Source organism: Anopheles moucheti, chromosome 3, assembly GCF_943734755.1.
Source record: "Anopheles moucheti chromosome 3, idAnoMoucSN_F20_07, whole genome shotgun sequence".
NCBI lineage: Eukaryota > Metazoa > Arthropoda > Insecta > Diptera > Culicidae > Anopheles > Anopheles moucheti.
Window position 1 is genome coordinate 22,079,376 of NC_069141.1, and position 14,522 is coordinate 22,093,897.

General features: G+C 37.5%; 2 protein-coding genes across 2 annotated transcripts in view; one reads left to right on the forward strand and one right to left on the reverse strand.

Annotated features, from left to right (window-relative positions):
- The window catches only part of LOC128300857 (CREB-regulated transcription coactivator 3-like), a 28,655-nt gene extending 21,132 nt beyond the window's left edge, over nt 1-7,523 (forward strand). Inside the window, exons 9-16 of the mRNA XM_053037081.1 lie at nt 579-821; nt 891-1,021; nt 1,100-1,178; nt 2,381-2,443; nt 3,822-3,863; nt 3,943-4,204; nt 4,333-4,347; nt 4,619-7,523. Of these exons, the coding sequence (XP_052893041.1) occupies nt 579-821; nt 891-1,021; nt 1,100-1,178; nt 2,381-2,443; nt 3,822-3,863; nt 3,943-4,204; nt 4,333-4,347; nt 4,619-4,740 (957 nt within the window). The 3' untranslated portion in view covers nt 4,741-7,523. The remainder of the gene's footprint in view (nt 1-578; nt 822-890; nt 1,022-1,099; nt 1,179-2,380; nt 2,444-3,821; nt 3,864-3,942; nt 4,205-4,332; nt 4,348-4,618) is intronic.
- A 4,072-nt stretch (nt 7,524-11,595) lies between these two features.
- Nucleotides 11,596-13,792, reverse strand: LOC128304005 (protein Wnt-1-like). Its single transcript, XM_053041119.1, has 6 exons — nt 13,508-13,792; nt 13,322-13,442; nt 12,989-13,254; nt 12,625-12,771; nt 12,429-12,550; nt 11,596-11,797 (listed from the first exon to the last, which is right to left on the reverse strand). The coding sequence occupies exons 1-6, from the start codon at nt 13,790-13,792 to the stop codon at nt 11,596-11,598; spliced, it is 1,143 nt and encodes a 380-aa protein (XP_052897079.1).
- Nucleotides 13,793-14,522: the final 730 nt, after the last annotated feature.

The following is a 14,522-nucleotide window of genomic DNA, read 5'->3' on the forward strand; positions in this document are numbered from 1 at the left end:
TTTATTTATTATTTTTTATTCTCATACCGATTCTTTCTTTTCTCCATCTCGCATTTAAATTGTCCGTTTAATGTATTAAAATATTTATTGTTCTTGAGTTTAATTGAAATGTAAATGTTTTGTTTGATTGATGTAAGTGTTCAATGTTCTTCTGTAATTGTTATTCCTTGTTTTCGCAATAGTATGTCAAACAAACGATAAACAGTGAAAAATCTACTATGAACTAAATCTAAAGGAAAATTTGTTAGAACGCATAAAACGCACGCTCTGTAGAATGAAAGCCAGCTCTGCAAATTCTGCGCTATCTGCTAAATTTTACATCAACTAATCTAATTAAATTGCTAGTCGAATACACGCTCTCCTAAACATAAATGTTCCGAATTCGCCAGTGAATATTCCACTTTAAGATGGATTTTTAAAAGTATATTGCAAAATCAACCTACAATGCGATGGACATTGTTTTTTTTATCTTTTCATCAATTTAAGATGTTCATAAAATTGTTTTTTTTTTTTATAATTCAGAACCCGGTTACCGTTTAATGAAACTATTTCTTGCACGCTATATTTTGTTTCATTAGGTCAACAATACTTATGACACTAACCAACAGCAACAGTCAGTGCAACAGCAGCATCAACAACACCAGCAATCGCAGGCACAGTCTCCACAGCAGCAGCAACAACAAGCGCAACAGCAGCAACGAATACCAACCCTAGATCAAATCAACTACGATAGCTTCACGCAGATCACCGACGGTCTGGCGTCACCAAACCAGAACTCTCCCGAAAGCATACTGTACGGATCTCATGGAAATATGTCCCCGGTATGTTTAGTCGTCTGCTTTCTATAGAATTGTATAATCTTAACGTTGTACCTTCGTTATTAATTGTAGCAAATTATGTCTGACTACCGAACTCGACCTAGTCCCGGTTCAAGTCCTGGGCTTGCGTTAGTGAACAATCCCGACTCCAATTCCAGTGCACCTTGTAGTCCAGTGTCCCATACTGTGGGCAGCAACAATGGGTAAGTCGACAAGACACCACAGACGGCGTGTATGGTATAGGTATGGGTAACACACCTTTTCTTTACTCTTTTTTGTAGACCAAACTATGACAAATATCCGCCTAATGATGTTTACGTGCAAAACACCCTACCACAGTATTTGGAACACATAACATTGGTGAGTACGGCATTCAATGGTTGCGGGGCCAGTTACCATGAACTATCGGATGTAAATGTCGTTAATTTTAAGTTCTCTGATCCATGCATCCTCCATCTTCCACTCTCCGTCTGTACTCCATTTGCCAAATTAAATACTCTATTCATCTACACACGTGTGTATAGATATAATCATTACCATTGTCATTGTTACGAGTTTCTTTCGTTCCGTTAGATTTTACATCTTCATCACACTACTTCTTCTATCGATTGGAAATATACTGTGCTGTCTTGTTATTTTCTTACGGATATATCGGTTTACTGAGTTACTCTTTATTATTTTTTTTCTTTTACCGCTTTATCATTTTCCTTCCACTCATTCCCTTGCCTTTTACATATGAGAGATGTAATTAAAAAATGGAATGTTAACGTAATTTAACGTATTAAGAAATGTTATAAGAAAATGCTTGCAAGAAACAGGAACAAGTTTTTCGTAATTCGGAATGAGTATTGCTCATAAACGTTCGACTGAAAGAAATGTTTTGCTTTAAATTGTAAGCTTTTATTGCTCAATATACTTCATGATTACTTATGATTTATGAAAATAATCAACAGCAAAATAGAAAATAAGAATATTTTGTTTTGTAGTCACAATACTAGAGTTATTTATGAAAATATTTAGCTACAACCTGTCCGATATAATCTGCACAATTTTATAATCAGATTAACAGAGTTGACAATGAATTAGAATATCTCTCTTTTTGAATTAGTAATTCAATTAATTAGCAAGCATCTTAGAGGTTCGTAAGAGTAAAGAGAAATAATGTCGTGAAATCAATTCATTAAGTAATTAAGTCATATGAAAGTCTTGATGCAATTTTGAAGATGGAAGGTTAAAATTTAAAAACTAGTACTTATACACTTAAACCACTGTTTTGTGTCTTTTTGTTCCCCCCTGTGTACTATATGTTTCATACTCTGTTCTATTTTGAGTTTGTCTTTTTCACTGTCTGCCCCGATGTATGTGTGAAGCTCTCCATCTTTGGCTACGATGTACTAAATAATGCTTGATTAACGCAACGCTACTGTTTACCTTCTCCCCCTCTTTCATTTCGAATACGCCTTGAATAACACAAAACGAAACCACAAACGATAATAAAAACAAATACAATACAATACCCAAACATCAAACCGTGCGCAACCTTCTGCATCATCCTACCTCAGGACTGGACTACGCTGGTTCAGAGTTTAGTAGAGTCCGGATGTACATTAACCGCGCAAGTGCAGGTTGATAACTTTTTTCTTCCACTTACTTACTTTCTTTTTTCATGAGAGTTATAGAATGTAAAATTTAACGTATAGTTTATTGCTGCGTTTTTTAATTGTGGTATTTTTCTTCGCTCCACTTGTTTCCTTATTAGTTAAGCATTTGGCTTTGCTGTAAATTTAATGCAACATTTCTCATTATACCGGGTGTTTAACTTAATTCGTCAGATTTTTTTACAAACATCAACGTGCCAATTTTTTCTATTTTCTGCTACATATTTTTATTTTTGAAAAATTGCTTTTTGGGTGTGAAGTATGAAGTATGGAGTTTTGCAGTAATTTTACAAGAACAAATCTTTGTTTTTTGCACTAAGGGGTAAAAGTTTGGGCAGTTGGTATTAAAAAGTTCCTAATATAGTTTACCAATGCAGGAACATTATCTTCTATCATAATTATTCCTGGTATATGTAAGAACTGGGTTTTGCTCTAGTGTTCAAGTTCAAGAATCGGCAGCTTACGTTAAACCCTATATGAATTTGAAAAAAACATAATATGGAGTTGATTTGTTGATGAAGTAACAAAACAAAAATTCGCCACCTCAACGCCAAACGAATTAAGTTAAAAACCTTATATTTTCGAAACCGAAGATAATTTACTAGGCACTGTCAAAACGAGTATAAATTTAAAAACATTGGAAAATTATTGGCTAAATATCTACAAACAAACAAAATATATTGCATTCACTATCGGTTTTGCTTCTTTGCCAGTTGCGGATTGTGTTGAGATCGTATTCTTATCGGGTTAAATTGTAAAAATCAAATTTGGACTACACATTCTAATTCATCTTGTCAAGGATGATAAAGAATAGAACTTTTTGTAGTTTAAGTAATATTTATTATTTGTTTTTCCATAGGTTTATCCATTATTAAGTCCAACTGTGCATGTGTGTTGTTATTCTTCCAATTTTACATTTTCTGTCGTGATATGCTTCTCTTCATACATCTTTTTATTCTCTTAATTGGTTTCGCCAACTCAAAGTGTGTGCTTGCTATTATGTGTTCTATTATTATTTACTTTCTATTCAACGGTAGCTTTCATTCGCTGTTAAGTTTGCACCAACATATTCACTACCGTTATGGTAGACGAAACTTTCAATTTTTGAATTCTTTTTTCATATTCTATCATATTCCTCTTTGTCGTTGTTTGGTCATGTATCATATATCTTGTTTAGTTTCAGTATTTTTCTAGTCTGTTTACGGCTTACGGTTGTTCGTTCACTTTCATTCCATGTATGTTTATTGGAAGTTATTTGGGAATAATTACTGATCAGTATTTGTTCTTTTTTATTTCTTTTGCATTGGTTTTATTTTATTACCGTCGATCGCTTTCTAACGGACAGGGTGACACCGATTTTACTACGAATCAAATGGTCTTTAGTGGGGTAAGTTTTTTTTTCTGTTTCTTGTGTGTTACCATTTTAGGTAATGCAATTAAATCATGTTTTTGCTTTCGACTTGTAGTTTGATGAACCCTACTTGATGAACAATGGCCTTGGTATACGGACTCATACCGGTCATGGTAATGGGCATTCTCAGATACAGCAAACTACGACGCAGCAGACAAACCAGCTGAATTCGATCAACTGTCAGAATTTGCAGAACATGCAGAATACCAACATGAACAACATGTTCAATGGAACGACGGAACCTCTACTAAGCCTGCCCAACACACAATCGCTTATCGAACCGCAAACACCAACGATACCGGAGATCGTGTTTACAGGTATATATACTTATTCAGAATACCCTTTTGTGTTTCTATTCACGTTAGTAATGTGAAGTTTCATGAATGCTGCATATCTCATCTGCTAACTTGCTAATGATTGTTATTCATTCTTCATTCATTTACAGATTATTCGACCAGGGGTAAGTAATTCGCCATAACTTAGATCAAATTGTGGAGAAAGGATGTTTCATATTTGCTTTTACAAGTCAATGGTAGTTCATGTCATCCTTACAATAACGTTATAATTAGCAGGAGTATTCTAGATATTCATTTATCTCTCTGTTTTGTGCTCCGGTTTATTTCAAAATATTTACCAATGGGTGAGCTCTGTGCTCCTTCGCCATTGTTTGTTTCGATTTTCACGTTCGGTTTATGTAGCTTAACACGTATCATTTATTTTATCTCTTTTAGACGATTTTGAAGCTGATCTTGGGCTTGGTCATATGGATTTTCAAAGCATTCAAATGCTTTCCGACACCAGCACGATGATAGACCCGATGGATGAGGACAGTTTTCGGCGAGATTTACAGTAGAGCGAACCAACATGCGCAGGGCCTATCGAATGTGTGTCTGTCAGCCGCATAGTTGTTTGTTGATCGACCGTTCAACGTTACACAGTACTGGGCGTAAAACCAAAACACAGATATCCCCGTTGGGTGGGTGGGTGGCGGGAAATAGTTGATGATAACTGTTGATTCGAGGCTGACCGCGTAGGTGGTACAATATAAGATGGAACGACAAAGTGTAAAGTTAAACGATGCTTATTGATTGTAAAGTCTAGCATACCTGCATCTCTAGCGTTATCGAGCTGTAAATGGTTATGTTTTAATGTTCAGTTAAACCTTTGCCCACAATACGCGCATTGACATGTTACATTACCTAGATGTTTTGATTTTTAGAACTAGTTGACATTAAGCTGTTTTATCTTAATACCGGATGGGTTAAATAAGCTTTTGATTTGAAAAATGTTAGTTTTCCTCATCTATGTTTCAATTTCAAACGTCAACGAGTGTTCTTTGTTGACGTTGATTTGTTAAAAGATTTGTGTTACATGTTTTGTTCCATATTGGCGAACAAACTAATAGAAGATATGGAAAGACTTTTCATCAGAAGGTAATACTTGTTTCATTCTGTTTGCATTTTCTTTGCTGTCCTAGCAATGAAGCTCTGAATAACTGGATGTATGTTACGTTTATGAAATGGATAAAGTTATCGGTTTTGATAAATGGAATACGCAGCTTTTAAGTTTGTGTTTGCTTAACGGGTAAGAAGGATTTTCAAAATTAACACCAAATCTTGGTGAATTAAAGGGTAGAGATAATAGATTGTCATGTAGCACAAAATTTGATTAAAAATCATTGGCATGATCTGTGGGCTATTGTTTGTTTTTTTTTTTTACTTCAAATTCGTTCCAATGCGAGTTTTGAAAATATTTCCTCCCTACAGATGCTCGATTGTACGATTGGTAACAATACGCTTCTTTTGATTAAATTTAAAGCTGCTCGTTAAAATCTTGTATCGTTATTCATTATATCGAAATGATTTTTTGCATGACGATATGATTTGACGAAATTTTTTATTATTATTATTATTATTATGTTTCATTGTGTTTTGTGATCGAATTTCAGTGAAGGGTTAAGAAAAGCGCTAGCTCCCTATAGCATAGAGCGAATGGTGAAACAGATAGAGAGGGATTTGTTCAATAACAGCATTAGTCTATACTAATAAAACCATGATTCAATTCGAGGTGGGAAACAGCATCGAATGGAATGGAATGAAAGAAAAAAAACAGCACCACTCGAGTAGATGTAAATCTTTTTACCATACGGAAGGAAACCCATTATTCAAGAGGAGTGGATTGCTGCAAGCTGGTGAGGAAAACCGACAGTAATGTTCTCTGTGTAATGCTCTGTTTTAAATGTCTCTTAGCAGTTAAAAACGAAAAACATTGTGCTATTTACTGATAATAAAACGGGATGATAAGTTAGGATAAAATGTAGCTAAGGTTTAATGCAAGTTTAGGTAGGAAACGAAAAAAGCAGATAGAGCAAAAAACGAATGGAAAAAAGGATAATAAAGTTTGTGAACAATAAAAATGGACGATGAAGAGAGCACTTTACTTTAACTGGAAGTATAAAGTTCGAACTATATCCGGTACCCGAACAATATATGGAAGATGATGATGCTTAACAAAATTCACTGGAAAAAGTGCAAGAGTGGGCCGCAGGTCATAGCAACTGAGCAGAAATCTCTCCAAATGCGACGCAAATGCTTGATTTTTACGCATTACTATTGAAGCTATTCGTTATTGCGTTCCTGTACGAACGGCAAATAACTCAATAGTGAAATAATAGAGCGTTCGGCTGTGCATGAATTTTGACCGGAAAAGGAAAATCGATAGAAGCTCCACAATTGGAGAACGACACAAAGAACGAATAAAAACGAACGATAGATAGATATTGCGAATTACGGGGCGCACAGTGACCATTCTGGTGGTGTGATGAAGAACAGCAACGGAAGCTGAAAAGGGGAAAGATTTGAATGTAAAAATATCGTAACATATCAAACTGTACGGAAATTGTTTGTTAGCTTTATCCAATCTTCTCCCCTAACCGATGATAATAAAAGCTTACGACAGTGATCGATTGCGAGATGGGTGGTTATATGCTAGCTTCAGCAAACAACAAGTATGTGCACCACGATCAATACGATCCCTTATACCGAAAATAACGAAATCAAAATCCATTGCGCGAAGTTGGACTGATCCATGCGGTTAGGCAGAGAATGTTGAAGTACAAAAAGCAAGAGAATATGCTTAAATCTTTTAGATGAATTCAAATGTTTGAAAGTGTATACCAGGGGAAGGAATCATCGTACATTATATAAATATCTCTCTCTCTCTCTCCCAGTACACGTTGCGCATTTTCTGTGTTTTACTATGAAGAACTCAGTGTTCCTAAAGCGATTCTTTATGTCCGTGTTATTACTCTCTCGCTCGAGATTAGGGCATCTTTTGAGTAATGGAAATTGTCACATTATCTTGTGATTGGAAAAATGGATTTTATTATTTACTGTTTTAATACATAGTGATAGTACAGTGATGACAGAGCAACCATTAATGTGTGACAAATAAGTGCAAACCCTTCAACTCTGTACAAAACTTACTGCATACTTATTAAGGCTAAAATAAATCCTTGCCCTCGTCTCATTTTTAAAATAAAAAAAACATCTTCGTTATTCTCTCTCCCTATCTTTCTCTCTATCCTACCACGCATTTTTCTCTTTCTCTTCCCTATTACCTGTAACTTGTACTGCAAACAACGCTTTCGTTTTCAACTCTACTAAGAAGAACAATTGTCTTACTGTTGCTCAGCGATGAATTTCAATGTGCTTTTGAATTGGTGAACCAGTTTCTATCCTTCAATCGTAAATATTTGTATAATGTTTCATCGCAAAACAGAGAAAAGTATTGAAATAAAACGGTTATGGGAAGTTTTCCAATGCAAAGGGACAAATAATGGCTGCCTTTAAGCTGCTAACGTTACAGAACACACTCATACATTTTTAAATTCGTCCTACATTATAGGCACTATAGATGAGATTTAACAACAATCTCATTTTGGGATCCAAAACTCATGAAAACTCACCAAAAGAAATGGAAAACAGTGTGTTAGAATTGTGTGTTCTTAAATAGAATTTTTATTGATATTGTGTTTGAGTATCTGTTCGAAAATTTTTAGTTGTTAGTTCACACAACAAACAGCCCTATTCGGACTCGGGTAACTAAACATGGTACTGTTGTTGCAGACTGTCGAACGAATAACCAATATACTGTATTCAATACTAATTTTTGTTTTGTTTCTGTAAATTTTGCATTTGTGTTGTTTCACTAAACGCTAGTTTCGGAATCAGTCATGTGCATATAAATCGAACCAGTTGCCCTAACGCCACCCTTCTTACATGTGCCAAACTCTTATACTATGAAATATTTGTGTATAAAATTTTTAAACAACCTTTTTTTATCTGTTGTATTCTTGTTTTTAGTTATTATTATTGTTACTCTCTGATTCATTGTTTTCGATGCGAGCATCTATCAAAAAAGTAACAAGCGGGAAAAATAAAATATGCAAACAAACATAGATAGAAGACACGAAACAATTGAAATTAGAAATTGAGAAGAAATAAGTTTTTTGTTTAATCAGAACTCGAAACCCGATAGAGAACATAAAAACTGACATAACGAATGAATAGCAACAGCTTTCGCACAAGCCAACTCAAGTAGCGTGCGCCTTGTAGAAGCAAACTGTGAGATGTGTGTAGAGCAAAGTAGTCATTGGGTTGGACAATGATGAGCAAGCAAGCGAGAACGTGAAAATAAGTGTAAGTGTGTATGATGACTATAGGAAAATAGGTTAATTATATGCTTTAAGTATATGAGTATGTACCTTGATTGTTTGCGTTTTTGTACAGATTGTATATTATGTTTGACAGTATATAAAAGCACACGATGTCTAGAAGCGAGCACATGTAATTTAGAGGAGAGAAAAAAAAACGAAACGAAACCCAGAGTGCAAATAGATAGAATTATAGTGCTAATAAGACGGGAATTAAATCCCTAGTTTTTTTCCTTAAATAGTTGCGATGCTGATTGCAGTGAGTACCATTTTACCATTGTCCCCTTTTCCACCACCATTGATCGTCTGATTCACTCTCACTCCGATGCCTTACTTTGCAGAACCTGCGTGTGTGTGTGTGTGTGTGTTTGTTACCTGTGAAAGGGATCTAAGATGGAGAAAAAAAATAAAAACCAACGTAAAGAAATTATGTGAGGTAAACAAAAAAGGAAAACGTTCCGTATTAGGAGGTAAAATTGAACCGGAAGGAGCTAAGATCTCGATCGATCGGTGAAATGCAGTTCGACAACAAAGGTAGTGTGATACCCCTTCATATGGTATATCGAGCATCCACCGTTACCATGGTAACTTGGACAATTTTCTGTATCGAAAGACAGGAGAGGCTCTTCGATTGCCGCCAGGATGCGTTGTATAGAACAGTCAATTAGGATGTGTGTGTACGTATGAATGTGGTGACGTTTATGCAGAAGAATGCAAACCAAACAGTAAACAAGAGTAAAAAGACATTGAACGAAATAGAAAAGAACATTGGTGGTGTGATGTGGAGAAAAAACAAATCTTTAACCAATTCAGCGCAGTTCGAACATTGACATTGCAATTGTGTATTTTCATCGGGCACAGTGTTAAAAAATTTAAATAAATTAAAAATACAAAAAGAAAGCGGAACGATAATTCACAATTCCCGAACACATGTAAAAATAGTTACAAAAATATCAAACAAAACCAGAACCAATGCAACGTTCGTTTCATTTCATACAGTTTACCACTTTTTATCCATCTTCATCCTACTTGACGTCAACAATATGATGGCCGAATTATGTGATTAAATAGAATAGAGGTGTGCCGAGGCAAACAGCAACAGCATTAAACCATTACTCCATTATACGAGACATAGAAACAATGAAATACTAAATAATGCATACAAGCAGCGCAACCAATGCCAATGCACTTTCTTTACCAAAACGGACGTATACAGCTGCATCTAAGCGTGTTTAAGTGTGTGATAGATAAATAAAAAAACACGATGGAAGCAGATGAAATAAATTCAACACAATTATTTGCAAGGTAGTGCAAACAAAACAGTCGTCGAACAATGCGGGTGCTATGGAATAGAAGAAGAAGCAAAAGCGATGTTGGATATGGTAAAACAAAATCATCGGAAGCCCTGTAAAATACTACTTATCACAAATAATAAAAAAATAAAAGTGAAATAAAGATTTCGTTTCTTGTTTGTATTACATGGTGCTTTAAGAAATAATCATTTTTAAGTGAACATTCATTTTTTCTCTTTCTTTTTTTTTGTAATTTCTTTGTCAACCCAATAACATTCCCTTAGCATTGATGCTTACTCATGTGTTTTTTTCTTCTTAAAGTTCCGCTAGCTCTGTTATCGCCCATGTGCAAGCAACAATGTTCCTTGCTTGTGCAATAATTGAAATCTTTTCTGCCACACAGTACATAACTTACCCGGTGACTGCAACGATGGTAAAACCGACGAAACTACATATATGCACACGTAAAGCACATAACGCTAACACAGATAAATTATGGATTGGTTTGTTTGAAAGGGCAATTACTTTATTTTTCATACTGAGAGTGTTTTCTTTTGCTGTTGTTTGCATTTTACTGTTGATGTTGGTGGTTGTTGGGTCATACATTACATTACATTACAAAATAGCTTACAAAAACGGACCTGAACACGCTAATAAAATGGCAGGGGGGGGGGGGGGGGGTGGATTCACCTTGAAACATTCCGTTTTGCAATTTGCATATACCGATAGGGGGTGGTGCTGCGTAGAGCGGAATGGCAGTAGGGACAAGAACGGGAATTTTTAATCGCCACAGCTTATTTTTTAGTTTGCAAAAAAAAACATGCCCCAATAATTGGGATATGTTTCCGTAGTGAAATCAGTGCACGATTCGGGTGGCAATCGTGGAGGGAACAGAATATGAGGAGTTTTGTTTGCATATGGTTACTGCTACGCTACTTTCTTACACTAAAGTAAACCGAAACAATAAGCTAAAAATACACTTCATTACCTTACTGGCGAATGTGTGTGTGTGTGTATGCGTGTGTTGGCTACGATTTATTACTAAATAAAATAAAAAAGCTCTTCTAAAATCAAATCACAGAAATTCAAAATGCGTTCTCCTGGTCTGTTATTTCACCCATTTCACCCATGTAACACCAGCGTGGGAAAGGTGAAGCAAGGATGCTCACACGCATGAGACTCTTGTAAGCGAATTCTTCATTTGTTTTGTGCTGGATTCCAATGGTTTTTGGGCTCGACAGGTGTAGTCGCTAACGTACACCAGTTACTTAGGAATCCTAGAGTGATCCGACAACGAACGGATGAGTGAAATGCACTCATGATCGGGGAAAAGTTATCTTTGATGTGCGCATTGTTTTTTTTTTGTTCTCTCTCTCTCCCTTGCCGCCTGGCAGTCACACTAGCATCTTGTGCAATGGATTAATTAGGTTCCATTATCCAAGAGATTATTAATTAATCGAACGATGAGTATGGTGACGGTGATGATCGATGATCGATGGCGCTGGATGGGTGGACGATGTAAATGGCTCGATGTTTTGAATAAATAGTTACACATTTCTTATAATTTTTGCTTCGTACGTGTTCTCCCGATGGTTCTAACTCTGCCAAAGCGAAGCGAGGATGTTGCGGCAACTCGTTGGAGCAATGTGAACACTGCGTCGTGATGTGCAAAAGGGAGTTTTGTTTTGTTTTGTTTTTTTTTTTAGTTGCAAATGTGTTCGTCCTTGCGCATGCTGCATGTGTCACACTTGACCGAGCAGCACCAGACGAACTTGCAGTTGCACTTTTCCTCCACATTGCGTACGCGTGTCTGGTAACCTCGGCCGCAGCACAGTAGCCGACACCCTTCGATGCCGTACGATGTTCGGTTGCAGAAACGGCCACGTGTACTGAAGATGCCCAAGCTGATGGAAGAGAAAACACGTGCAGCATGAGAGGAAATCAATTTGAGTGTTGTGGAATTATATTTGCTGTTATCTTCCATTTTATGTTCTTTTGTCTGTTTTAACAATTTCTATCTTTAACTTATTTTTCTGTTATTAATTTACTAATCATTTTTATCATCAACATTATTATTATTAACTTTATATTAACTTATCATTTTATTATAACCTTTTTGTAACTTTTTTTATTTTTATTTTTATCATTAACTAACAAGTGCAAAATAATCAAGGAGTTAATCAATCGAAAATTCAGTGTAGGGTACGATCAACTCCAGTTTATTTATTTGAAAGTAGTAGGGAGATTATTGGAGAATAGAAACTAGGACCCAAAGATGTAATATCTCAGCTCTACGTGCTTGGCCTTGCCATAATTATAGCAACGCAACGCATCGCCTTTGCTTACTGTACTATTACTGAACAGGAATTTTAGGTACTGGAATTAGTACTCTCAATCGAGAGAACAAAAAAAATCAAACTTGCGATAGCAAGTCTCGAATAAAATAAGCATCCAGGTGTATTTTGTTCCCTAGAAAGAACGCCAATGCTTCAAAACAATAAATACACACGTAAAGAATACGGGGTTTCAACATACCTTTCATTTTCCTCGCAGTAGTTTGGTGATTCCGCAATGTACACCAAATCGGACTTGTTCACCCTCTTGTAGTCGAGATCCTTGCGCTGCAACTTCTTAATAATGCCATTGCTTACGACTGGCTGTAGCGAAAGTGTTAATCGACAAGTGTTAAGCATTGCTCCGTTTGTGGCGGTAATAAGGTTGCCATAGATACCTTTACTAGTGCCGCTGCATCGAACATCGAACCGAGCGTGTCGGCGATCAGCTTCATGGAGGGTAGTCGTCGCCAGCAGACACGCGTCGTGCACGATCCGGACATTCCGTGGCATTTGCATACTTTCTCCATTCTAGACCGTAATATCTGTTGTAAAGAGAGAGAGAGAGAGAAAAACGAGATAATTTAATCGAACTTATCGAAAAATTTTTTTTCTTAAAAATCAATTTATTTACGTAATAAGAATTAATTGCAGCTATTAACTTATGTCAGCGCTATTTCTGGTGATGATGGATGTCCATCATCAAATAGAAAAAGCCGGACCGTTTTACCTCAAGCACATAAGACACATAAACTTACGTACTCGTCGTGCTGCTTCGTTGTTGTGTAGGTTCATCAGCCCAAAGCTCGTGGTACGGTTCTCCTGCGGGTCGGTAAACGCGAGTGCCTGCTTCATGCCATACTTGATATCCTCGGAGCAACCGCCCCAGGTCCATTTGTTGCTGTGTTTCCGGCGTATAATCCGATCACACTGACACGTCGTCAGTTCACCCTTCGTACAGAAACGTGTGATCGTCCAGGCAAGGGAAGCAGAATTGATGGCGCTTAGGTAAGCAGTCTCACGGTTGCCTGCCAAAACGATAACGATCAGTCAGATGTAAGAATCGGATGCGTTTTTAGAGTTGTGTACACCTACCTTTGTCGTCGAAATTCCCGTAGTAAATGGCGGATCCACGCTTCGCCGAGCAGTTCCAGCGATTGTTTTGAAAGTACGATTGGCACTCATATTTGGCGGTGTTGGCTGCATGCACGATCACCTGAAAGAGGAGGTACGCTGTAGCCGTACTAACTGCAAACCAAACGGTCATCAAAGCACCCTTACCTTCAACATTTCCGGATTGTTGTAACAGGTGTCCTGTTGGGTTTCGGTGAAAAAGGTCGTATCGCCACACAGCTCATAGCTCCGATTGTCCCGATGCAAGTGTGCCGGATCGAGCGATAGGTCGGCGATGCGCCACCAGCTACCATCGGCAAACCCGCTACAGTAGAGAAGCAGCAGCAGCAGCAGTTGCAGCATTCGCCTCGGCAGGACATGGTCCGCCGCCAGATGGCACGGGGAGTGTGGTAGCCGGCAGCCAAACGAACGAACCTCCACTTGCTGGACCATGGTTTGCAGCAGTTCGAGGTGCGTGGGTCGTGTAGGGGGGATGGGAGGTCTGGTAGATTGGTTTTTGGCGAGGATTACGGACGGCCCTCTAGTTCCCGCCGCTCATCGTTGCGAGTCGCATAAGGGGTGAATGAATTGATTCCGTGTTAATCCTGTCAAAATGGAGGGCAAAAATTGTGAAAAACGGTACGTTATACGACACTCGTTAGATGCGAACCGTGTCCAAGTGGACGGTGGATTTTAAGTTCGTAAAAGTTAATGAATTGCCCGTCCCGTCCGAACGGTTCAAAATGGGAAGCACTTTATAGGATGTGGGATAAAACCACCGTACAACTGTGCAGCGTGTTTTTTTTTTTTAATAACATCCTTCTGTTCATCATTTCTGTTCGGCATTCGCTGGTTTTACACGTAAAATTTTCGCTCTTTGTCTCTGTCCCTCATGGACATGGACATAATTGGAAAAGCGAAACCAAATGCATTTTTATGCGCCCGTAAACGACCGCACCCCGTCCTGTCGTGTTAGTTGGCTGGCTACAACCACAGATGGTTATCCTATAAAACCGTTCGACACACGGTACCTTCGCTGACTTTTGGTCGTAAAAATGCAATCAAAAATTGACCATCCACCAGGAAGCATAAAGGGCGTCGAATGATTGGGTGGAAATGAGACGAAAATGGGTTGGTGGTAAGGTGCGCGATGGTGGTCATGGGAAATGTTCTCGATGGATCA

Coding starts and splice junctions, on each gene's coding strand:
- LOC128304005 (XM_053041119.1), bottom strand. CDS start 13,792: ATGGTCCAGCAAGTGGAGGTTCGTTCGTTTGGCTGCCGGCTACCACAC. Junction 13,443..13,507: donor ACAATCCGGAAATGTTGAAG/GTAAGGGTGCTT, acceptor CTCCTCTTTCAG/GTGATCGTGCATGCAGCCAA. Junction 13,255..13,321: donor CGGGAATTTCGACGACAAAG/GTAGGTGTACAC, acceptor TCGTTTTGGCAG/GCAACCGTGAGACTGCTTAC.